Source organism: Dinoponera quadriceps, unplaced genomic scaffold, assembly GCF_001313825.1.
Source record: "Dinoponera quadriceps isolate SergipeBrazil2010 unplaced genomic scaffold, ASM131382v1 scaffold120, whole genome shotgun sequence".
NCBI classification, from domain to species: domain Eukaryota; kingdom Metazoa; phylum Arthropoda; class Insecta; order Hymenoptera; family Formicidae; genus Dinoponera; species Dinoponera quadriceps.
The window spans coordinates 2,811,370-2,837,073 of record NW_014554309.1 but is presented as its reverse complement, the minus strand read 5'-3'; the positions used below and the strand labels follow the sequence as shown (position 1 = coordinate 2,837,073).

The window sequence follows — 25,704 nt, the reverse complement described above, 5'->3', positions numbered from 1 at the left end:
TTCTTTTCTACTCAAACTTCACGCAAGGCGTTCTAGAATTTACAGTTGCCGTTCGCGAAATCTCTCGGATCGGAGATATCGCGCTCTACTTTTCAAATTTTACTATTGGCTTTCGTATCTAGATACGTTGTAGTCAAAGTTACAGGCCGTTCTATGCCCAATGGCGGTTGTTTATTCTTGTTTACAATTTGTACGGGCAATATCACCGACACGGTCCTTAATCGTTCATCGTCCACTAATCGAAATGAACTTGTCACGAATGTGGCGTGTCATTATTCCCCACCAGTCACGCCATTTTACCACCCAAATGCTAAATTATCAAGGCGGAGACGTTGACACGTAATTGATAATTTGTTGATAATGCGCGGGTTACGCTGATAAGGTTGTTATTTATAGAATTGTTGGATTCTTTGGAGATCATATTCTTCACATTTGTAACGCGAAGGATCATGCAGCCAGACGATAAAACAGTACTCAAACAATTCTGCAACTGCAAAATTCTACGCGAAGGCAAAATCCAGTTGGAAGATTTGTGGGTACGCAATGGTGAGATCGTGAATCCAGAAAAAATCTTCTACGACGAGAAGATCACACCTGATGTTAAATTAAATTGTAACGGTGCCCTAATTTCTCCAGGATTCATAGACCTACAGATCAATGGTACTTAATCAATAAAATTTCGGTATCAAAAGTAAAACTTGTATACTTATTTTCATTAGTAGACAGTGAAATTTGACACTTGCGTCCGTTCGTTCAGGAGGATTTGGCATCGATTTTTCGAACAAGGTCGACAATGTGGAGGAAGGCATTGATAAAGTAGCGAAAGGATTATTAAAATATGGAGTAACATCATTCTGTCCTACAGTAGTAACATCCCCTACTAGATTGTATCATAAAATATTGCCGAAAATAAAGAAGCGAAATGGAGGTAGTCACGGTGCTGGTATATTAGGTGTTCACATAGAAGGGCCGTTTATTAGCCCCAATAAAAAAGGAGCTCATCCAGAAAACTATATAAGAACATTTGATCAGGTAGGAATTACAATTTACTTTATATATCTGAATCTCAACATTTGTGTATGAAAATAACCGCACGATATGTTGCGCGGTTTTTAGGGTTTTAAGTCAGTCACCGATATGTATGGAGATTTGAACAATGCGTGTATGGTTACATTAGCACCTGAAATTCCAAACGCCATATCTATTATCGAAGAGTTGTGTAAAAGAAATATCAAAGTATCAGTCGGTAGGTAAAAGTTTTTTTTTCTGTGTAAAATATCTGGATTATAATATATCACGTTGTTTTCACGTTTTTAAACGATGTTTTTCTCATTTTAACATGTGCTTAATTTTATGCGTTATAATTTATGAAATAGATATTCCCTTTCTCTCTCTCTCTCTCTCTCTGCACATCAAAATAATAGATATCGTTAAATATTTCTTAGATTTTTACAAAACTTTTTACTATTGGTTCACACTTATTTGATGTTATATATATTTCAGGACATTCCATAGCAAATCTAAATGAGGGAGAAGAAGCAGTTAAACATGGAGCATCATTTATCACTCACCTCTTTAATGCCATGTTGCCTGTGAGTTACAAAATATTTTGCATTGCACTGTATTTGAAACTTACATCTTTTATAATAAAAGTATATACGAAGTTTTTTTTCTTTACAATTGTAGTTTCATCATAGAGATCCTGGACTAGTTGGTCTCTTGACATCCGATCAAATTCCACCTGGGAGAATCGTTCATTTTGGTATAATTGCAGATGGGATTCACACTCATCCAGCTGCTTTACGAATCGCTCATCGGACGCATCCCGAAGGTTGTTATTTATTACAACTCATATATGTCAGCCTTTGTTGATAATTCTCTCTCGATAATAACAAAATTAAAAGACAAATATTTTCATAAGGTCTCGTGCTTGTAACCGATGCGATATCGGCATTGGGTCTGGAGGAGGGGATTCATCAGTTGGGTCAATTGGAGATAGAGATACGTCAAGGGAGTGCTTATATCGCTGGAACGGACATCCTGTGCGGTAGCATAGCTGAAATGTCTAAATGTGTGAGACATTTCAGGGAAGCCACTGGTAAAATATTATCAATACCATTTTGATTCATTAATTGTATTGTGTTGGTCAAACGCTTTACGGTATCAATGGAGCTTGTACATTATGCTTTTTCACAATTGTATCTGCTCACAGTGTACTTGATAACACAATTGCTTGATATAGGTTGCACTGTAGTTGAGGCTTTGGAAGCAGCTACTTTGCATCCCGCGAAAACTCTTGGCATCGATTCTCACAAAGGTGTTCTCAGCTTTGGCGCTGACGCCGATTTCGTATTATTGGATGATAAACTGGAGGTTCTGTCGACATGGATTTCAGGAGAATGTGTTCAGCGTACTTGCAGTGAGTGACATGCATAAAAGAGACAAAGGAAGAGATTATTACTCCATATAAACATACACGAATGTATTTGATCAGATGACAGGAGAATATGAAATATCTTTTTACTCCTTTTAGTTGTGACAAATGTGTGTGCATATAATAATAAATATAGATATATTTTCTTTTTATTTAGTGGTTCTCATACACACCTTTTACTACGCGTTCTATGCAAAAAACATAAAATTAGTATAACAATGATCTTACACTGCGGAAAAGGTGTTTGTACCTTCTGAAGCTAAAGGATAATGAGAGATTCCAATGTGTTATATCAATTAATCTTTAATTAACTTAATCAAATGAACTTGAAGTTCTTTTCATATTAAATAATATGCATAAAAGTATTACATTACATTAGTTAAATTACGATGAAATAAGGCGCTATTTCAATTTCTCATGCAACAATGAAATTTTGCACCACTGCGTCGTATTAGATGCATTTGTGTTGTAGCAGTCTTAACTAATTACTGACATTGTCTCGTTTTACAATATAATAATCATGCGATATAAAAGCTAATAGTCACTGTTGGTTTACTACTGAAATTTTAATGCTCAAGTTTTTCTGCGGACCTTAAACCGTGGAGAACGAAGAAAGAAAAATCCTTTCTAAGATTTGTTAATCAAAAACATTAAAAGCAATGAACAAAGGCGCGTATCTTGAATTAGATAAATTAATGAACCGCATCCTTCAAGTTACAAATGAACGGCGAGTGCCTGATACCAAATGTGTGCGCGGGAGGAACATCGAGAAGGACCTGAAACACAATTGCGTGAGTGTGTGATCAACGCATTATATGATCGCAATTATGCTAAAATAAATCCATATCAATCTGTCGGATACCTTTTCCGGGTAGTGCGCTCCGGGCCCTGGAATCTGTGAGTGATCGTCGGGTAACGCGAAACGTGCGCTTATGCTGTACGCCGGACTCTTTGCTCTGACCGCGTCCGGTTTGATGGCCTCGTATGCTCCCGGTCCAGGTACGAGAACGCGATCGTCCGTGAATACCTTTTGCCTACCGGACATCGAATAGGCGGGCGCGGCTTTCTTATTACCCTCCTTGGTCCCACCGAGAGCGGATGGAATGTTATAAACATTGGGTGCTGAAAAACCCGATCGAGCTATTTCCTTCAAGACATTCGCAGACATCCGATTGCAATCATCTCACGGCCCGTAGAAAACAATGTCATCCACCATTCACGTCGTATTTGTTTCTCTATTTCTGGCACATCGGCTTATCAGCTATACGGATTCGACAGATTGTATAAAATTCACTAAGAATTTGCGCGCCTCGTGAAATAATACTGCACACAGTTTATATTGTGAATTTTACGGAGGATGGTAAAGAAAAAATTATAACACATTTTACTAAAAAAATAAATATATATATATACACGAAAAACTAATTAGTGCACGACTATAGAGTCTCATGCATGTAGCGTGTACGAATAAAATCGCCAATAGTGTAACATGCAACGTTATAGAAAGTTCATGTTTACCGCATCCGTGGCCGAAGTCGATAGATCGGTACAATTATTTACCTGGAATGTCGTTCGGCCTACTAACGGGCGGTCTAAGGCCGAAACTAAATTGCAATGCTTTCTCCAATAAAAGCATAGCTTTTTCCGGACTGTACTCGCCAGGTCCTGGAATAATTTCAAAAATAAAAGTTAAGTAAAAGTCAGCCAATGGAATTCAAGTAAAATGATGACTGTTGTGATGTTGGCGAGATCGTCAAGCCGAGCGATCAATTAGAAATTGCGAAATAACGATTGAACAATGAGAAAGCCTACCTGGTACGTTGTCTCTCTCGTTTATCTCGGTTTTAAGGCCGAAGCTGTATTCGGGCGACTTGGACATATTTACTTTCTCGGGACTGTACGTACCGGGAGCTGCAAGTTGAATCATAAAATGCTTCTGTACTCTCTCGCAAAAGCGCAATTTCGGTTATCACATTTATTTCGTGCAGAAGACTGCATAAGCCAACACATATATTTAGGAAAAACGTTAAATATAACATTACGTGCACACAGTATGTTGGCAATATATTTATGCTTATCACATATACGTTGAAGCACATTGACGGAGGAGTTTCGTACATTGATGGTGGTCTTAAAAATCTATATCTATTTGTTTCAGCATTCGGCATATTTTTCACTTTTCGTATTATTAGTTGCAATCAATACTATTATAATTAACATTATTATGAATAATTACCCTTATAGACAGTTAGTTGGACAGGAATGGAAAAATGTTTATCCATATGACAATACTTTAAAACCGCACTACTCTACGTATGTATATTACATTCACTATTTTCTATCTCTAGAACGAGTAATCGAGAGATATATGGTATTAATTTGCCGCTAATTTACACCATACCTGGTGTATCGTTAGCTTTATACAACGGTGTTCTGTTACCGAAACTGAAATAAGGTTTATGTTCCAAATGTTGCGCTTTCTCCGGATTGTAGCAACCGGGGCCTACCAAAGTAATCGGAAATTAGTGCGTTTTTCGGCTGAATTATTACATCTTCGTTCGTACATTACAGATCATTTAGAAAACAGTCGATTAGTTTCTGGTTAGTTCACACCATTACCTGGTGTATCGTGAGACTTATGAAGGGGTGTTCTGTTACCAAAACTGAAATAGGGCTTATGCTCCAGATTTAGAGCTTTCTCTGGCTTGTAATCGGCAGGGCCTACCGAGCCAATCAGAAATTAACGTTGTCTATTACTTTATTGTACTGTCTTACGTGCGTTAATAGTACGTACGAAAAAAAAGAATACGCTCTGAAAACAAAAACGCAACACTCACCGGGGTTGTCGTTCACTTTTTCCGGCGTCCCCTTCCCGGTCAGACTGTACTGCGGCCCTTTGTCCAAGTTCGTTTTTTCAGGGCTGTACGTGCCAGGTGCTGTAGCAACACGTACCAAAAAATGAATGCGAATAATGAGTGACGCTTTATCGTGCTTCAAAGAATTTCTAAACGTACCGGGAACATCGTCATGTCTTGGTGCGAAGCCTTTGCCGGTCAGACTATACTGCGGCCCTCTGTCCAAATTTACTTTTTCGGGACTGTAAGTTCCAGGTGCTGCGCGAAAAATGCAAATGCGTGCGGTCAAGTCGGTTTATTTCAAAACGACAGTTGTTAATTACCTGGCGTATCACTGGGCTTGTCCGACGCGTGCTTAATCCCGAAACTGTACTGGGGAGTGCCGTCTAATTTAATTTTCTCTGGAGAGTATGCGCCAGGCGCTGAAAGAATTGTATCGCTTATATCGCACTACTGTTTCTAGAAAGTACAGTGAGTGAAAAGAGGGGTATTTGCACACTTCTTTCTAAAGAGAATTTCAGGGGAACAAAAATAAGAAAAAAAGTCACTATTACGACAAAACGGTTGTATCGAAAGACGATGTAAAAGAGATAGCGTCCGTATGCCGGATAAGAAAAACCACATACAGAGAATGTTGCAGAATTCTGTTACGTGGCTATATTTGTGATTATACTTATCACGAATTTTAGAATACCTCTTGATACAAGATGTATCTTCGGAAATTGATTACCTGGCGTATCAGTAGGTTTGTCCAAAGCGGGCCTAAGTCCAAAACTGTACTGTGGTGTATTGTCCAATCTTACTTTCTCGGGAGAATACGCGCCCGGCGCTGTAAATATTATATTGCTATAATATTATATCTACATGTCACGTAGTTTGTATGTGTAACTTGCACACACACACACACACACACACACCTGGAGTGTCCACTGGTTTCTCAGCGGCTCCTTTGCCTGTCAAACTGTACTGCGGTCCTTTATCTAAATTCACTTTTTCCGGACTGTAGGTTCCAGGCGCTACGCGAAATATATAAACGCATACAATCATTGTTCTCGCAGAAGCAATGTGCATTGATTACCTGGTGTATCGCTAGGTTTACTCGATTCGGGCCTAATTCCAAAACTATATTGCGGCGTGGTGTCCAATTTCACTTTCTCGGGGCAATATTCTCCGGGCGCTGAAAATTGTGCCGTTACTTTAATCGAGAGCTGTATTTTCCGTTGATGATTCGCATTTTTTAGAGATTTTAATTTTGTTCTTCCTCCCTCTTCCTTTTTCTTATGATTTAATCTCTTTATTCAATATATTGTATAGAGTATAAATATTTTATTATTATATATGCAAATATCGCATATACTTGATACGATAACTGTGCTTTGTGTATGTGTGCAATCCACATATATTATAAATTGCAGTTCACACAAGGATCTGCAAAGGATTTATTAATTGCGTTATACCTGGTGTGTCGATGGGTTTCTCGACGCGTCCTTTACCACTTAAACTATATTGCGGCCCTCTGTTCAAATTTACCTTCTCGGGGCTGTACGTGCCGGGCGCTAAAACGAACAAATGCATCATGATATCAATACACGTTTTATTGAACGACGAATAATCCAACCAAATAATGTATACCTGGTGTTTCGTTTGGCTTCTCTACTGCAGGTCTTAAACCGAAACTGAACTGAGGCGATGCCTCCAGTTTCACCTTCTCGGGACAGTAGGTGCCAGGTGCTGTTGACAAAGTTGCGTATATTGTTCCACGAAACGAAAATATATGTATACGCAAATTTCCGTGTACGTACCTGGTGTTTCATTGCACTTTTCCACTCGACCCTTGCCTGTCAAACTGTACTGCGGACCTCTCTCGAGATTCACCTTCTCGGGACTATATGTTCCGGGTGCTGTGTGCAATTGAAAAAGACAAGAGACGTTGCAAAGTAAAGTCAAGCTAGGTTTTACAGTCTGTTAATCTGAATTTTGTATTTTTTTTCCTCCTCCGTATTTTACCTGGCGTATCGCTTGCTTTATCGAGCGATGTTCTAAACCCAAACGTGAACTGCGGAGCGCTGTCCAGTCTCGTTTTCTCGGGATGATAAGTACCTGGAGCTAGACATTTGCCGATTAATTTTACGAGTTCCATCACGTGCGGCGATTTTTTAGTTGCTACAAGCATTACTGCCGAAATTACGGGATTAACTCCGAGAAAAGAGAGTAAGGGACACTGACTGGCGTAAGTTAATAAAACAGAGGGGATACAATGTCTCTCGCGAGGCATGCAGTATTTTACTTTTACGACGATAAGCGACGCTACTAATTCGTTACCATTCGACCTTACATGTGTAACAGCTACGTATCAGCTACTCTATTAATTTTTTTCGCGTGTGTACTCGTTCATATACTATTCCGAAACTATACATATATGTATAGTATATATATGTATACATATATGTGCGTGTACCACTCTCGGCTACTCGGCAAATATACGCTAACTTACTCTATAGTAATCACGCAATTACTTTCATTTACGTCCACACAATAACACCACACGTGCATATTTTAATTTACGGTGAGTTTGAGAGATAATATAGCGAAAGATTCAAAAGAAGTATATGTAGAATTGTTGGCTACACTGTGATTTTGCAGTAATGCGACATATTGAGAATTTCTTTACGGTGCACGGAAGTCCAAAGTTAATACTGTTTCGTTCTATTCAAATATACGTTCAAAGTCGCTAAATTACGTGAATGGCTTAATGGCCACAAGTTGAAACAAAAAGGATAAATACGTCTGTACCTAAGTAACAAGATTCTTCGGCGATAATAGTTTCGATTTTTTGAGATGTAATATCCGCAAATGAAGTCCCATCTTAGGTAATCGCGATTAGTTGCGGTGCGGCTTCGATTATCCTAAACATCATTATGTCGATATAATGATAGTGAAACGTAGCAAATCTCAATAGAGAGCTTTGTTATAATTTCGAAGGAAGAGAATTTAAGATAAGCGTATTTGCACGCGACAGAAAAGAACAGGAAAGTTATTTCGAGCTGGGAGTAAATAAGTAATGCAACTGTGGTACGCACTATGCGTGCTATTAAGCGATCTTCATTTTGTTATTGAGAACAAATTAACGTGTAGTATGTTATGTAGTTCCGTCGATACACACAAATATGATCGACGCGTTGAATCTACCGCAGCATTCCTTTTCCTATATTATCGTTTCGTACGTGTGCACCTCTGATTAGGCCGAATATCGTAATTAGTAGACAAAATATTGGATACCGTTACTTAATTGGCTGTTGTATAATTACCGGGCACGTCGTTTGGTTTTTCCGACACAGCTTTTACGCCAAAAGTGTACGCTGCCGCTTTGTAGAGATTCACGATATCAGTGCGATAGTCGTTCGGTGCTACGATCGAGATGCAATACATGTATTTATGCTTCGATTAATTTTAATTTTCACGACGTGACGAATACGACGTAAGCGGTGGTACAATTGTTTGCTCATGTGTCTTTGTTACGAGAAGTAATTTCTATCATTCATATCTCTATTAACGTTTATATACATTACTTTATACGTATATATATATTATATGTGGTAATTGATCATAAAATAATAATTATCGAGACGTATGGAAAGATGTCTGACAACGTTCAAACACTTTTACCTTAATTAAATATTTATCATATTTACATTTATCATATCATTTATGTGGAAACACTTACCGGGTGTACAGCTGATCTTTTCGATTTGCGTTTTAACACCAAAGGAATATTTCGGAGAACTGTCCAGAATGATCTTCTCCGCCTTTTGTGGATTGTAATCGCCGGGAGCGGGAGTTACTTCCGGTTTCGTCGATTTCGTTCGGCCGTGCAGCGACGCGGCAGGTGCGGCATCCTTCCCTGAATGATTGACGTTTATTATCACTAATGAATAATTAACAATCGAAAGATCCCTCGTTCGAGAGGCGAAGGAATTTCGTGAACGCCGGCTATTAAAACATTCTTATGTCGTCGGTTTGGTGTTTGATCGATACCACAACCGAGCCAGAGAAGCGCCGATAACACTCGCAAGCTCGCGAAGCACAATTGCGCGTTCGTCACGCATAATACATGTTTATCCGGTTTGAAATTCAAACGTCTCAATTCATTACGCTTTGTCTACTTCATCGTGGAAAGGAAGCTTCTCTTTACCTTTTGCGTTAAGTCCAGAGACGTTGTATTGTCCAGGGCCAGGTCCCGGGCTGTTGTCTTTCGCCGTATGCCTGGAAGATATCCGATATCAGTGGCTCATGCGAGAGAGTAAAGAATAGTTCTCGTGGATCTATAAAATGGAATTACCTGCTACCAAAGGAAAATGCTGGTGCTCTTTCCCGCTTGGAATCTGGGACGGTTTTACCTGAGAACATTTATACATTGTCATTTGATTACTATACTGTTTTCATATATATATATATATATATATATATATATATATATATATATATATATACATCTCTCTCGGAGAAAAATTGATAAAATCGTACCGATTAGTGGAGGTAGAGTCACACAGGCTGGTCCCGGGCTGCTATATTCGGCGGCAATCGGGCCCCGTCGCTTCGTGGGTGTCCAAGGTCTCTGTGTCACTCCAACCATATTGCCCGAGGGTGCTCTACCTTGCTGTCGGATATATCGGATGACATAAGCGTATGAATTTCTTATACATTACGTAGTCTATCGTTATAACTTTGCAAACAGAATAAATGAAAATTGTCATTTGCGACGCCGACAATTGTGTACTACGCGCGCACGCGAATTTCCCTCAGATAGAACAGATGATTCTTTCTGGTAAACAAGGAGGCGCAAAACCGTATGCACGTCCATGAATTATGCAATGAAGGCGACCTCGAAGTCTCGGGGGGGTACAGAAACGAGTCATGGCGAACCATATAAGAACATGACCATGATGGGCATTCGCGATCGCCTACCGATCGTGTGACGGAACGCCAACGAGCTTAAAAATGTGCCTAAATGTACGACACTTCGTAATAATGACGATGACTCATTCACGATGTGCGGTAACGCGTTTTCGCAGATCATTGGTGTACAAAGTGGGATATTTTGTGTTAAAATTGGAAAACAATTTGGAACGATTTGTGATATTCTATTGCGATTTTAAGGTCCCCGAAATTTGTAAGAATTATTTCAATTTAAAAGGAGCGGACTTTCGGAAACGCGTTCGGTCGTACTTGCAGCTGCATTATTTGCATTTAATATTAAGTCATACGCCGATTTTACACGTCAATATGAAAAAAAAATTCATTACAGCATCACCTACGACGTGCAAAGTGTTCTATGACGATCGATTCCCGGTTACCGAGTATGGCAGAGACGATCTTGAGAGCGTTTCTCATTCGCGCCAAATTTCTTACATCATCGCTCGTTACGGTGTATTCCGTATAAAGGAAAGATAACGTTAGCGATATTATCGGCGTAAAGCATCGCGGGAGAAGAAAACCCATCGAAAATTAATTACGAAATAATGTGTGAGTTACATTTCTTTCATACGGAGAAAATATTGTAATAAAAATTATCACAAAATTTTGAAATGCGAAACCATATCGGAGTTATATCTGAAATTATGACGTGTGTTGTGATCATTAATGACGTATTTCATTGTATAAAGATTACGACACATGTAATAATTTCAATTATAATTCCGGAGAATGTGGTCCAGCATTATAAAATTTTATTGTAATCTTTACTACAATATTTTCTCTGTGTATAAAAACTACGATAATGTAACACATTGTATTATAGATATATACGTGCGCGCGCGCGTGTGTGTGTGTACATATACATGCGTATGTATATATAACACATATCTATGCGTTTTAAATTGACACGCAGTATATGGATGTACCAATATATATGTGTATGCCGAGTGTGTACGCAGCATTTCATTATCCAAACATGGGAATGAAAGTGAAGTGGTAAATTCGATACATAAGGGTACATGTGAGTACAGACGTGTCGCGATGTCGCCGAAATTGGAGCGAAAGAGATTGAACAAAATCCATGAATGCAAGCCTTACGAAACCGTGATTAATTTTTATAAGATACCATTGTATTTTTATATTCATTCTCGCACATACATACACACACATGTATATACATATAATCTATCTTCTCCCGAGAGCTGTTTTCTCATTTCGTAATCTTTCTTTTCGCGCAAAGTATCACCGGCAAAAATCCACTGGGATATTGAACTAAAGTTCAATTTATCTGCTGAGCTCTCTAATAAATGAGATTTATCTAATTTATTACTTGAGAAAACGACACGCAAATCCGTTTGTCGATTCATTCGACGAAATAATACGCTGCAAGCCGATATTATTCGTCGCGAACTTAATATCAGTGTTATATGCAACAAAGTGAAAATTGCAACGTCGCTACATATTATTACTCAAACCAGTTTAATTATATCGCATTTTCCTATAATGAATGTCTCCGACGAAACTTTATGTTCTCACTACAGCGATCGGATATCGAATGAGTTCAAGGAGGAAAGAATTTCGAAGGAAGAAAACCTCGAAGTACTTTTAATGTTTCATTAAAGTATTTCGATATATTTCGATATATTTATACGCGCGATTGTACAATTGTGGTCGAAGTGTTACATCAAGATTCGTGAAATGTTTCCGTGACAATATATTTGCGCGTTTGATCATTTGAATTACACTTCAACACTAATTCGTTGTGCATTGCGCCTTTTGACCAAATTTTGCATGCCGCTAACTTTTGCAATAGTTGTCGAAAAGTTCGCTGAATGAAGCAGGCTTGATCAACATTAACGTAACCTGCGGTCGTAGCATACCGAAGGATGTTTACTTACTCGGTTTGAAGAAGGAGTCCGTGAAAGTGGGTGAGAGAGGCGAGAACTGAGAACGGCTGATGATGTTCACTTTCGACAGCGCTTTTAACACCGGGGGATCTGCACGGATGCGCACCTGAGACGCGTTTACCCAGCGACTGAAGACTAAACGTCAAGGTATCACGGCATGCGCCAGTTTCCCGGAATCAAGTCCCCACCTTTTGCAGTGATTGGAAGAACCCTGAAACGCAAGCGCCTGAAAGCAGCTTGCCTCGCGTACAGACCTGTGGAGCGAGAGAACCATCGCGAATTTCATGACACGTATTCGAAGCCGGAAGGAACTCGATCGAAGAAGACCGTCGCTCCCTTTCCTCCCTTTATCTCTTTATGCGTAATTTTCTGAATTTATTTTGAAACCAGCATGAAATGATTTCCCTCATCATTTTTCGATATTTTGTGATTTAACCCCTTCCCGTGCCATTTAGCTCGACGAAACTCGGCCCAAGCGGTAGGCATTGACGCGCGCTAAACAGACCAGACTGATGCTTGTAAACAGTCGCAATACGATCCGAAATGTAGAAATCAGTCCGCGAGCTCGGCTTGTTATGTTTACGTTTGGCCCAAGTATGTGTTCGCGAGTCTGACTCGCGATATTTATGTTTGGCCCAAATATCTCTTCGCGAGTCAGACTCGCGATGTTTATGTTTGGCCCAAGTAACTGTTCGCGAGTCAGACTCGCGATATTCATGTTTGGGCAAAAATCTTCATCGCGAGTCTGACTCGCTAAAGTACGGGAAGGGGTTAACGTTAAATCACATACGAATGACATTTAAATGATGTTGTTCGCTATTCTGTATCTTGAATAATCGAGCCGAACATGGCGCGAAAATCGTTTTAAATTTCAGATATTCGCTCTCGAGTTCTTTCACACAGAGGTGATTCGGTATTGATGTCAAAGTATCCTGCGTATTTTTTCGGTACATCTGCGAATAATATGACGAATGAATGATTATATAATGATGTGATAAATTACACACACATACACACACACACACACACACACACACACACACACATTAACAGAATTTGAAGGTAAATCGTGTCTTAAATCACACCTTTGAAAACTTACCATCCACAGTCACTTCAATTCAGAAGAGAGAAAGAGAGAGAGACGGAGAGATTTTATTTTCGTTTTTTATATAAAAATCGTGACGCGAAAGATTTAGCACTTTAGATTCTCGTCCGTTACTCGTGCCATTTGTCATTACGTTTAATCAGCAAAAATAAAATGCTGAACTGCGTTGACACGGAAGAATGAGCAATTTCTTACCTCAGCACACCTGTATAATAAATCACGAATGTTTAACCGCGTCATTTGCTATGTGGCGTGAGCTTCTAATTTTAGCTGATTCCCTTTCGACGAACAGGACATCGCGAGGCTGAAAGAGTCAAGGATGGAGATTGGGAACTTTGGGGTGCGTGGGTTACGAAATTGCACGTGTGCATCCAATTATGGTGCCAAGACGACAGCACCTTCATATTTGAGGCTCCCGTTTTCTTGCCGTGGCTATATCGAATTATGACGTCAGAAGTGAGAGATCATGCAAATTCTCTCCTTATACTAGTGATTAAAATATACATATATATATATATATTAAAAAAGGCCATTCTTTGAGATACACGATGGTCTCATGTAGTGTGTTGAGAAAGCGAGCGTAAAGTAAACCTAATTAGACTACATATTAAAGATTCGATCTCAATCTCGGCTCGTTTCACCCCAATACTCTATAGTTCTATAACATTAAAGGGAAAAACGAGACACAAGGATACATTGATATTGTAAATATATCGTCTACAATGTCACCAGCGAATGTAATAAAATCCCAACTGATTGCATCTCATCCTCTTTTCCCTTGCGATTAAATGCGGCGTAACGTCATCATTTTTTGCTCAAAACACGCGATCCACGAGGATGAAGGATCTCTTGTTAGCGAGAGAGAGAACCGGTTGAACGTTGTGTTTTAGCATGAAAAGAAGCACTGTTGTAGAACAGAGTTAGGAGTAGAATATCGGACACCCGATCGCGCGATGAGGCCCCCCCACCCCTCTCTCCTCTTCTTCTTCCATCGTCATCATTGCGAGCGTGGCGACGTGAGCTAGTCTGGTCAGCAGAGTGGGTCCGGCTGATGCGTAAGACATCAAACCAAGTATTATCACTTACATGCGTTATTAATCCCAGATGTGTATTCGTTAATTAGTCACTGGTGTGACGTATTCGCGCGCAGACGTACCGCGTCGATGCGGTCGCGAGTGTAGGGCGGTTTTCCGAACAAGAGAGAGAGAGAGAGAAAATCCTGGATCGGAATTTAGTGAAAGGAATGCGAGATTACTTTCATCATACAGCTTCGCGGTGCAGCGGACCACTTGTTGGGCACGCCCGTTGTGTTCAATGTCGAAGTAGTACTGCGACGGCATTCGGTTAAAAGAGAGAAGCTTGCCTGGAAAAGTTCGTAGATACAGGAAGATACAGGTATTGTATAAAAGTATAACGAAAATGGTAAAATAATGAGCGATCGATGCGCTGTCATGTTCGAGTAATGCGAACGGTGGCGAAACCGGTCTTGAATACGACGCCTCGCGATACGGAGTGATTCTTAAATGCTGATCTCGCAATTTCGTCTCGTGAGGAATTGACAAGTGCACACTTGAAATTAAAAGCGCGCACAAGAGCGAATATTTTTACCGTTTAATAATATCTGTCGCACCGGTCGACCTCGTGTCGCTCTGCTGCGACCAAACTCGCCCGCGTCGCGATAAAGCGTCTAACAATTAAAAATGCTATCAATTGACAGACTTCAGAGTTCAATTTAGACATCGCGCCTCTCGCTCCTCGACGTGGTGTGAGAAAAAAAGATATCGCCGCGACAACCTTCCACTTACCAGGAAAGAACTGAAAATATCTCTCGTCGATTTCAAAGAGCTTCGGATATATCGCGGAGTATTCATCGAGTTTCTACGTCGCACGTTTCGGTAAAGTGACTTCTTGAAATGAATTCTATACGTTACGTCGCTCGTGAAAACCGAGAGGAATCCCGCTGATTTTTTCTATGCATGCTGTCGAGTTTAAATTAATTCCAGCAGGAAGTGCTCATCCGGACGGTCTCCCTTTGTCCGGAGGCACAATGAACGACTCTGTCGCACTTCGCATTTGGAAAGCCGATTAACTTTATCGTGGAGCGATAGCTCGAGAATTTACGGAAAAGTGCGTCCCGGACAAAAGCTGTTGCGCTTTGCGTGATCGCTAAAATAACGTGGAGTAACGTTTAATTGGCACTTGAGTAAATTGTGGCGGTGAGCTGGTCGGATCGTCGTCATAACGGACGCGGAGCACACCCACGTACCGTAGTCGACTGCTTTGTGTGTGTAATGTGGCACACATGTGACATTTTTTATCCCGTTCATCTCTCTCCCACTATTTCCACGTACGTTTCTCGGCGAAAAGAGCGGAAACGATCGCAAGCGAAACGAAATTCACTTTCGCGGAGTAGCGAGAGAGATGTTCGTAATATCCGTTTCCCGCGTTTTATTAAAATGATCACAAACAATACATTATCCTTTGACGTTGGTCATCCCCAAAATTGCGGTACGATACAAACTAAGGGACGTGCTTGATTTTCCGTATCTTTTCATGTAGTTTTCATGCTAGATTTTCCGTATCTTTTCAAGAAACACTATCACCCCAACACTCGATATTCTGCCTCTAGACGCAAAGATGGACCTCGAGGAGGATTCGTTGCAGGAGCGCCTGCTGAATGTTTATGACCCTACCTCGAACGACAAACAAGTCCTCTACAGACTTCTGCTGAATGCCATACGGTCCAAGGACTACCGTACCTTTAAAAACATCATAGAGTACAACTTGAAGAAGCAACCGCCAGTTTTAGATGTCAATTACGTATTCCCGAATCACTACGAAGAGACGTGCCTCGATATAGCCAGCCGAAACGGCTTGACGGACTTTGTGAGTTATCTGCTGTCCAAGGGGGCGAGAGTAAACAGGGTAAACGAGGCGCACAATCGCGCGGCCATACATTTCGCCACCGAGAACGGACATGAACGGACCCTGGCAGCATTGCTGACGCATTCGACGACGAATGTGAACCTGGAAGCGGGACAGCAGACCGCTCTGCATATCGCGGTGCGGCAGGAGAATCTAACGTGTGCCAGACAGCTACTGGAGGGAAGAGCCAGCGTCAATATTCCCAACAGCAGGGGTCTCACGGCTCTCCACATGGCGGCGATGAATGGACAGCGCGAGATGGTACGACTGATCTTAGACGTGTGCAAACAGTGCCCCGACCTGGACAGCTACAGGGACTACAATGATCAGACGACGCGGCAAGTCTTGCGAGAGAACCTGCCGGATTTGCCGTTGCCGCCGAAGCGCGAGGGCAGAGAGGTGAACGCGCAGGATCTCAAGTACTACCTGACCGCCAACGACGAGGTGAACTTCCTCAGGAGCCTGGAGACCGTCAAGCCGCAGATACTCCACGGTGTGGCCGAGGATCTGCTGGAGATGGCCGCGCAGCACAATTTCCTCAACGCCGTGGCGGGAATTCTGAACGGGCTTCAGGGCAGCATATTCAGCGTGAAGAGAGCCGCGCAAGTGGCGATTCGGCAGGGTTACCACTGTGTTCTTCGGCAACTGCTGAACGTGAAGCCTGGAGTGGCGAGCGATCTGATCCTGGACGCCTCCTTGGAGCTGGGGATGCCCGGCCGACACGGCGTCGACAGTACGTCCGATCGGCTCGAGTGTCTCAAGTTGATCATGGAGCAGGAGAACGTGGACGTTCGTTGCGCCGATGGTGAGTATCTTTCACAGGAGCGCGTGGATGAGACGAAAGCTATAACGTCTTCCTGTTTCCCACAGATAAGGGCAACACCCCGCTGCATTACGCAGCCAGGGCGGGCTGTCACGAAGCGGTGACTCTGCTCTTGGAACGCGGCAGCTACATCGGCCACATGAACAAATTCAACGTGCCGCCCGTCGCGGACATCTCGGCGAGCACGCTGTCGCGATACTTGGACGACTGTTTGCAGACACGGAAATGTCGTACGAACGAGTACACGATCGAATTCGACTATCGCTGCCTGATGCCGCACGTCGACGGATCGACGGACGGCGCGCATCGACCTTATCGCGAGATGGAAGTGTTTCAGTACATCGCCTGCAACAACTGTCTCAAACACCTGCTCAAGCACCCGCTGCTGTCGTCCTTCCTTTACCTCAAGTGGCACAGGATACGGCATTTTCTATATGTCAATTTCGTCTTCTACACAATGTTCTACCTCCTGTTGAACGCCTACATCCTGAGCATGACGCGCCACGGCTCGGCGAGTGAAAACAAAACTGTGGACGATGGTAGCCCCGCGACGTTGAACGGCAGCTTGAAAATCGCCTTCTGGAGTTACGAGGACTTTCTGCATCCTTTCGTCAGTGCGATGTTGCTGCTATTCGCCTGCCGGGAGATGTTGCAGCTCTTCTCCTGCCCCAGGAATTACTTCAGCAGTCCGCAAAATTTGCTGGAACTCGCGCTGATCGGCATGACTCTCTCCGTGCTGTGCGGCGCCGGATCCGTACTCGCTTCGTTGGTTATCCTGTTGTCCGCTTGGAACCTGGTGCTTCTGATCAGCCAGCATCCCCGCATGTCCACCGGCGTCGAGATGTTTCGCACGGTGTCGTTCAATTTCATACAGTTCCTCTTCCCGTACATCTTCCTCATCCTCGCCTTCGCTCTCGCCTTTTACACGCTCTTCAAGGACGCCGACGACAAGTTTCCCGATCCCGGCCACTCATTCTTCAAGACCATCATCATGCTTACCGGTGAATTCGACGCCGCCGATATATCGTTCGAGTCGCACCCGCTCTGGAGCCACGTCGTCTTCGTCTTTTTCGTATTCTTCATCGCAATCGTGCTGTTCAATCTGCTCAACGGCCTGGCGGTCAGCGACACCGCCGAGATTCTCTGCAAGGCCGAGCTCGTCGGCCTCATCTCCAGGATACATTTGGTCACTTACGTCGAGCATGTGGTTTTCGGCAAGCTCTTCAGACACTGGCTGTGCCGGAATCAGTTCAAGTGTCTCACCAAGCGGATCCTATTGTTCCCGAATTATTTGGCGGACGGCAAAATCAGCATCAAGCCTTCCGACAATTTGGACGCTTACGAAAACGACAGGCGCTGCATCAAGTACGCTCGCGGCGACTCGATCAAGAAGTACAATCGTTGGGCAACTTTGAAGATGGATCCTGGCATAATTAAGAAAGCTAAACGGATCATCTGCGATAAGAAACAGTTATCGGACAACGAGAGAATAATGATCACGTTGGGCAAGCTGCAGGACAAGTTGACGATTATGGAGGACGCTTTGAATACCATCAAGTTTGCAGTCGAGAATAACAATGTCGATAACACAATAGAACATGCGGCATAGAATAAACACATTTTAATTATTTTATTTTATGGACGCTGTTCGCGCGTTCACAAGACTTGATTCCATAAAATAAGTAATCTAAATATCGTGTAAGCTTGTATTTCACTAATAAACCGATGTGGAGCGATCAATAACAAACAATTCTGCTAAATATATGCAGCATTTTATTACGTTAAATGTGTAGACTTGGCTAAAATACATGTAAACGTGCTTTCTTAATTTTATTACTATCCCGACTGTTTACATTGTAAGACATACAAATGTAAATGTTACGCGTGTTTTTAAAATTATACAATCTTACAATTTTCTCTTACAATTTGTACTGTTACAACCATAAGCAAATCTTTTATAATTCTAAAGATCTATTTGTAAGGAGAGTATTGTTTTTGTTAATAAATACAATCAACGTTAACAAGCAGATACGTTGTTGTAGTCATTGCAAATATTAATATGATTTCTGTCGTGTGTGTATAGAAAATAAATAAAATTCTTCTCGAGGTTTACCAGTAGATTATTGTCGCAAATTTATATATTTGAGAATAAATCGGCGACAGTAATGGACGAGGTGTACGAATGATGCGTAATTACTAACCGGATACATCCTGCTGTGCGACAGTTTTCTCTCTTCCTCGCCGTACTAGTATGTCGGTGTAAAATAAGTTGAAGTCGAGCCTAATTTAAACATTTATACATATACACATATACAGAGATTTGTAACGTGCCTTTGCTAAAAATATGTGTGTCTGTATGTGCGTAATGGCTTCAATTTATTTGAAACTAATAAAATGACTTTTATTTCAAACTTACCGACATAAGACATTAAGTAGCTTTTCATTGTTGTTATGACAACCCAAATCACAAATTCGATCTAGAAGACGTAGCAATATTTGAGTAAATTTTTCATCTAATGATATAATTGTTTCCTCAAAGCTTCCTGTTCCGTCTTTCGTTGCGGCACCATTCTCAGTCTAATAAAGAGCACAATTAGTTATTACGCTGTAAACGTGCGTATATTGCACTTAGTGAATAAATGAAATTGAAAAGCAATTTGAAGAAATAACTAAAATGTGACATATTGTTACAAAGTTCTATTTAAATGTCATTATATAGCAATATATTATGATAAGCTACTTTTATAATAACCATCTACATGCTTATATAATAATCATTACTATTTTTGAGAATGTCTAAATCTTGTAAAACTATATTTTAACATTTACATATAAGTACAAAAAAATCTTCTAATCACATATATTTCAAAATATTGTTCTGAAACAAATTTAGATATTCTTCAAAATATATAAGTACTCTACTAAAAAAATCCATGTTATTAACTGTTTGAGTGCCAAGGAGCGATTTTGCGCTTCTTCTGTTTCGCTCGAAAAGTACCAGCGTTCTAGGCTGCGAAGCCGATAACCGGCACACGCTCGGCTTCTGTCGATGCGCGACTTTACGGCTACCATTCCGTTTTAGGTAAAAATGAAATAATGAGACAACTGATAAAAGAACGAATTTTAATTGCAATCTAACATTTGGATGCAATCATTGGAGAATAAGACAAGCGCTATCGCGTCGTTTGGCATTTCTGGATGGGGAATAAGACAAGCGAAAAAGCGCTCCTTGGCACGTTTGGACGGGGAAACAGCAGAGACGCATGGCACTCAAACGGTTAAAAAAATGTGAAAATGTAACATTTCAAAATAACTGGAAAATAATCAATTTTACAAACAATTTTACCTCATGTCACGTACCTACTAAAAAAATATGATAAAAAATATTATATTTAATATTTCACACAATTCAGCGCTTACAGATGCCCAGGAAAATGGAATGCAGGCTATATTTTATATACATATGTACAAAAATACTCTACTTCACATTCAGTTCTCTAATTTTTATACTTACTTCGTCTTCTTCAGATATCTTCATAGAGATCCACATATAATTCATTAGCAAACGCTTGTATCATTTATGCTTGCACAACGAAATTATCAAAATAACACTAACACATGACATTTAAAATACCGTCTTACAGAAACAGAAATGTGGAATTCGGAATGTTAAACTTTTCTTACGTGTGTAAGAACAAGATAAATAAAATACAATGTAATGTAACATAGTAGAGAATGATTGTTAAATGTCATATTTTAAAGCCACCACTGCATTTTCAAGATGAAAATTTAAATAGAACATCAGTCGTAGCATGCACACAAGTGGGGAATAATGAGTAAATATAACAGTCACATGTTCTTAACAATATAATAATGATCACTAACAATGCCTTTTCGGCAAAGAAACGCTTCATGATTCTAGGGCTACAGAGATGCATGAGGACGAGCATAAAGCTTTGATAATATACCTCATATTCATAGACATCTTCCTGACAGGCACCAATCATGGATGTCAATTCAGCATCAATGTAGTAACGGCTCATACGCTTAACATTAGCAAAATGGCATTAAAATTTAATAAATTTAATAAATTTAGTAAATTTGATAGGTGGAAGATTTATCTGTCATTTTTCCCCTCAAATTGTATAAAACATAAAAGTTGATATCATTACTTGTTTTGTTAAATGTTGACATGGTAATTTTCAAAAAAATATTCTTAAAATCACTTTTCGAGAAATGCGATATAACAAAACAAATTTGATCGATCGGGTTACCTGGAGAAACGTATGTAAATTGCCTGATATAAATGTTTTCCTCGAAATTATTACGCGACAGAAAGAACATGAGACTTTGAGCAATTATTAGCATTTGTAAATATATTATGTAATAAAAAGTAAAGCAGCTGTGGTGAAAATCCAATTGAAACAATGGTTGCAACTTAAAGGAAGAGATCGTTAGGTGTAACTTTTTATACATGCAGAGATTAGACAATTGATAAAGAAGTGTGTAACAACAAACTCACCTGCATGAAACTGCAGAATTCCACGCAGATGGCACATATATTGGTGATGCAGCCGAGAAGATCAGGATCCGTTAACATACATTCTTTCAAATAACTATCCTGCAAATCTTGGTGCACGCTCAGCACGTCATCAACGTTACTAACCTAGTTTAATGAAGATTACATTATAATTTGATAAAAAAAAAAAAATTTAACATTTAACACGTCTACATGTACATATATAAGGCAATTTTGCGTGAATATGCTCATATATGTCGAATAAGCTGTAATAAATGTATATTTCTCGTTACATAGAAATAAAGATGAAATATCATTACTTTGCTCATTTTATTTATAAATTTTAACCAATTTGGTTCCACCACTTCCACCATCATGTAATACTCCAAATGTTGTATACAGTCCAACATTCTTTGCCGTAATGAGAATGCCTGTCTGTAAGCCATCGCCACCTCGTGCGTAAAAGTCTTTGCAATTTTATTGCTAACCCATACTCTGTAATCCGATGAATGATTCGTTATAGATGCATAAGATCTGGACTGACCGAACAGAAAATACCTTACCTGCCCAAAAGCCTTTCAACGTGTTTGCAAAAGAACAAGTGCCTAAATAACATTTGATAACAAGCTATTGCTTTTCTATTAATTATCAGCGAGACTGGCCACTTAACATCGTAATTGAAGACGAAGGCTTCCAATCCAGTTAGAGTTTTACCCGCTTGAAGGCAGTATTCTATAATGAGGATTAATTTTCGATAGTAAAATAGAACTGACCAAGCATGATATTTTCCGATATAATACCTTTCTCATCTCTGGTTTGGATCGAAAGTATTCTGAACATTTGGTATTGCAAATCATATGGAAGTAGTTCAGGCTTAAGATCATCCTTGTAAGGATCTGAATCGGCAGTGGACATTCGCAGGGCAACCTCAAGGAGAGATGCCAAACGATGCGGCACGACATCATACATGCTTTTACTCAGCTCGGTCTCGCAGAGATTCATAAATTGAACCTAACGTATTACAGTGGATGAGCGCGTCTTGTACAAGAAATTACAAAAATTTCAGGAAGAACATTCGCTAGATCGTACGAGTGAAACTTACCACAAAATCGCCTTGAGCGAGAAGAAAGTAACTTTTTACACTACGTAGTCTACCCATCAGATCGTTTTCATGTATGAGTACTTCCAATAATTTCTTGGCAGCTTCCGAATATGCTCTATCAATGGCGGCTATATATTTTTGTCCTTGATGTTGGTAACTTAAGGGCTCTTGCTTTCCCCATTGCACTGTTTTACCTATAAATGTATTTCATACTTGTCAAATCATTGTTGTCGAATCGAGTTTGTGAGATAATTGATTAAATTTAAATTACTCACTGCGTAAAATGCCGCTAAAATGACGCGGAAAGCAATATCACGCTTATAATGAACTTACCACACTGCCTAATGACGTTGAAATATTTTCCTGTCCTAAGTATTGTTTGTGCGTGTTCGTTTAAAAATACAGGTATCCTTTCCGGCCGCATGGTGTATCGTTTCTCCCAGTAATCCGCAGAATAATCCACTGGAAGTTCTTCTCTTTGAACCAATTCGTTATCTTCTACAAAAAACTGATAAATGCACAAATATAAATGTGCACATACAATGTGTATTGTAAATTTGTCTACACTGTGTCTACACGATTGCTACTAACTTCTTGGTACGGATCGCATATCATCCCTTTGTAAACCCATTTTTCTAAAATTTGCATATATGGCATGCTCGCTGCTTGCATCAAATACAGACACAATTCTTTGGACTTGGCTTCACCACTGATATTATTCATCGTTTGCTCATGAAGGAGACTCAGTACCTTCCCGCCTCTAGCATTTGCCTAGAATTGATCAATATATCGCATTATGTATATACGATATATAGTATATAAGGTAATAAAAAGTACACTCTTCTAATATTTTAGTTATGAAAAGAACGAAGAGAATCTATGTTATATACGCGAAATTAACGTTAAGAGTGTACGATAGAAAGAATTAATTTTACTATATCTACTGATGCTGACTAACCTTGCATATCGTAGATGTAATCTGAGCAAGCATAGACATTATAATCATGGTAGATTGAATGCAGAACCATAACTTTTGCAAATTCAATTTACCACGAACATGTTCCATTTCGAGTTGTACGACAAAAAACTGAAATGATACATGGACATGTAGTAAATTATATGTTTACATCGTCAAGCTCCTTAAGAAAGAATTTGCAGTACCAAGTAATCCTTCAGTAAAGATAGTATAGCCCCTCTCAGAGCATGATTAACTTGCCCATCATCTGGGGAGACTTTCTCCTCCACAAATCTCACTGTCATGGAATAACATGAAGCTAAAGGTAATATTTGTTGTGCGAGTTGCTTAAATGATATACCTAAGAAGAAAATATATTTTCACTTACATTATCAGTATGTTCTAAATACTTTCAAATTGAGTTTTACGATTGTATCGGATCATTAAAATTTTTGACATGTCCCTTACCAATGTCTGGCGATATAGCAAACGTCTTAACACAGTAAGGAGTCGTTAAAGGTTCTGAAACAATGTAAGAACCATCTATGCCTTTCAAGCAATACAAGATATCCCATAGAAGTATAGATTCTTGAGATATAACAGGAACAACTTCTGGAATTATTCCATTATTTGAAATATGCACACTTTATCATTTCTAAGTTATACTTCAATGAGAAACAAACTTCTACAAACTTTGATAGAGCGCTACAGTCGTGTCGCTATAAAAATCCCAAGTTATACGTGGACGTTCTGCTACCCAATTGTGTATTGTTAAGGCACCATCATTTTTTTTACCAATTACTTGCTGGTTTAATTTTTTTCCTCCTTCAACAGCAGCCTTCATTACATTTTTGCAGATCTAATGTGTACATTAAATTTAAATATTTGCTATATATGTATAATATCTATATATAAAACAATAATCCAAATAATTCTTATTGGAACTCAATATTGCAATATGTATTGCTATATTACTACCTTTGGCAAATCTTTTTGCGTAATGACTTGGTTTTTTGCAGGACCAGCAGTTAATGCTGGTGCAGATTTTGACAAGAACTTCTTTAATTCATTATCCTGAGATATTAGTTCCAGAGTCTGCATGAATGGACCTAGCAAATCTACTCTAAAAAATATATATATATATATTTTATTATCTTCCTGTACAAAGATATATATATCATATACATAATATCTCAAATTATATTAACTCACTAACTTTTTAGATTTTAGTTCCTCATACTTTTGTATGAATAATTCTGGTTGCAATGAATGTTTGGAAAGATGTTGAATACAACTTTGAGGAGCAACAGTATTAAGTGCATTTGCGGTTGAGCTTTCTTTCTGCAGCTTCTCTGCATGTTCCTCTGGAGCAGTTTCCGAACTGAAAAAAATGTTTATATATATAAATTACTTTTTCACATATTTTATCTATTTTTCTTTTTTTATAAGAAACTATACAAACATGTCATGGAATTGACTTATAAAATTGTGATATCATAAATCGTTATGATGAGTTATAGTATATTTGTCACTTACCCAAGTGATTCAATCAACTCCCTTATTAAATGATGTACTTTAAATTCGCTCATTGTTGCTCTATACATATAACTACCTATAATTGTTCTAAACAAATATCAGTTACAATATACTCACAATCAATTCAGATCAGATCAGTTGATAACATCTTAAAGTAAATGAGAAAAAATATTAACAAATTTAACTTACATAAAATATCGTTTACATAGAAATAATTATTTCGATCATTTTTATTCTGTTATTTCCCTACGTTTGAAAGATTTGAAAGGTTATGATAATTCTTCGTTTATACAGCGCCATCTGCTGAGAATTTATTTCTTCTCGCGCCAAATTGAAAATTTCACTTTATATTGTTACTTGTATTTCGATGATTAAAATACCTAATTGTTACAAATTCACTTAAAGAAATTAATCTCAATTATTATATTGATATTACGTTTGATAATATAAAGCTTTATAGAATATTATTTGTATTTGCTTGACAAAAATGATAAAAGGTTCTAATAACTATAATTTATATTTTTGAATGTTATAATTATCGATGAACGAATGAAAGAAGAAAGAATGCA

General features: G+C 39.4%; 4 protein-coding genes across 14 annotated transcripts; 2 read left to right on the top strand and 2 right to left on the bottom strand.

Moving 5' to 3' along the window:
- The first annotated feature begins 127 nt into the window (after window positions 1-127).
- On the top strand, window positions 128-2,586 carry LOC106745033 (putative N-acetylglucosamine-6-phosphate deacetylase). Its single transcript, XM_014620264.1, has 7 exons — window positions 128-660; window positions 758-1,032; window positions 1,117-1,246; window positions 1,504-1,592; window positions 1,687-1,831; window positions 1,922-2,098; window positions 2,243-2,586. Exons 1-7 carry the CDS (start codon window positions 450-452, stop codon window positions 2,425-2,427), a joined length of 1,212 nt encoding a protein of 403 aa, XP_014475750.1. The 5' UTR covers window positions 128-449; the 3' UTR covers window positions 2,428-2,586.
- Window positions 2,119-12,307, bottom strand: LOC106744957 (DNA-directed RNA polymerase II subunit RPB1-like). 8 transcript variants are annotated; one of them, XM_014620166.1, is made up of 22 exons: window positions 12,162-12,305; window positions 9,814-9,946; window positions 9,629-9,686; window positions 9,482-9,552; window positions 9,014-9,190; window positions 8,598-8,696; window positions 7,297-7,395; window positions 7,092-7,190; window positions 6,922-7,020; window positions 6,747-6,845; window positions 6,368-6,466; window positions 6,207-6,305; window positions 6,020-6,118; window positions 5,613-5,711; window positions 5,449-5,547; window positions 5,272-5,370; window positions 5,054-5,155; window positions 4,836-4,937; window positions 4,247-4,345; window positions 3,995-4,099; window positions 3,297-3,556; window positions 2,119-2,376 (listed from the first exon to the last, which is right to left on the bottom strand). In XM_014620166.1, exons 2-22 carry the CDS (start codon window positions 9,920-9,922, stop codon window positions 2,353-2,355), a joined length of 2,196 nt encoding a protein of 731 aa, XP_014475652.1. In that variant the 5' UTR covers window positions 9,923-9,946; window positions 12,162-12,305; the 3' UTR covers window positions 2,119-2,352. The 8 variants fall into 8 exon arrangements, with proteins under 8 accessions (XP_014475652.1, XP_014475645.1, XP_014475637.1 ...); XM_014620159.1 differs by lacking the exon at window positions 2,119-2,376 and adding an exon at window positions 2,720-3,210 and having other exon boundaries at window positions 4,875-4,937; XM_014620151.1 differs by lacking the exon at window positions 2,119-2,376 and adding an exon at window positions 2,720-3,210 and having other exon boundaries at window positions 9,814-9,942.
- LOC106744895 (transient receptor potential cation channel protein painless) lies at window positions 12,265-19,129 on the top strand. Its single transcript, XM_014620033.1, has 3 exons — window positions 12,265-14,670; window positions 15,905-17,005; window positions 17,071-19,129. The coding sequence occupies exons 2-3, from the start codon at window positions 15,913-15,915 to the stop codon at window positions 18,630-18,632; spliced, it is 2,655 nt and encodes an 884-aa protein (XP_014475519.1). The 5' UTR covers window positions 12,265-14,670; window positions 15,905-15,912; the 3' UTR covers window positions 18,633-19,129.
- Window positions 19,050-25,414, bottom strand: LOC106744903 (gamma-tubulin complex component 2-like). Of its 4 annotated transcripts, none has more exons than XM_014620046.1 (18): window positions 25,325-25,414; window positions 25,136-25,222; window positions 24,816-24,980; window positions 24,578-24,722; window positions 24,293-24,458; window positions 24,068-24,211; window positions 23,806-23,960; window positions 23,603-23,731; window positions 23,236-23,415; window positions 22,978-23,152; window positions 22,645-22,838; window positions 22,343-22,553; window positions 22,106-22,274; window positions 21,863-22,037; window positions 21,546-21,689; window positions 20,992-21,069; window positions 19,440-19,600; window positions 19,050-19,304 (listed from the first exon to the last, which is right to left on the bottom strand). In XM_014620046.1, the coding sequence occupies exons 2-18, from the start codon at window positions 25,201-25,203 to the stop codon at window positions 19,220-19,222; spliced, it is 2,544 nt and encodes an 847-aa protein (XP_014475532.1). In that variant the 5' UTR covers window positions 25,204-25,222; window positions 25,325-25,414; the 3' UTR covers window positions 19,050-19,219. The 4 variants fall into 4 exon arrangements, with proteins under 4 accessions (XP_014475532.1, XP_014475537.1, XP_014475546.1 ...); XM_014620051.1 differs by having other exon boundaries at window positions 24,068-24,208; XM_014620044.1 differs by having other exon boundaries at window positions 19,220-19,304; window positions 25,136-25,211.
- Between the last annotated feature and the right edge of the window lie 290 nt (window positions 25,415-25,704).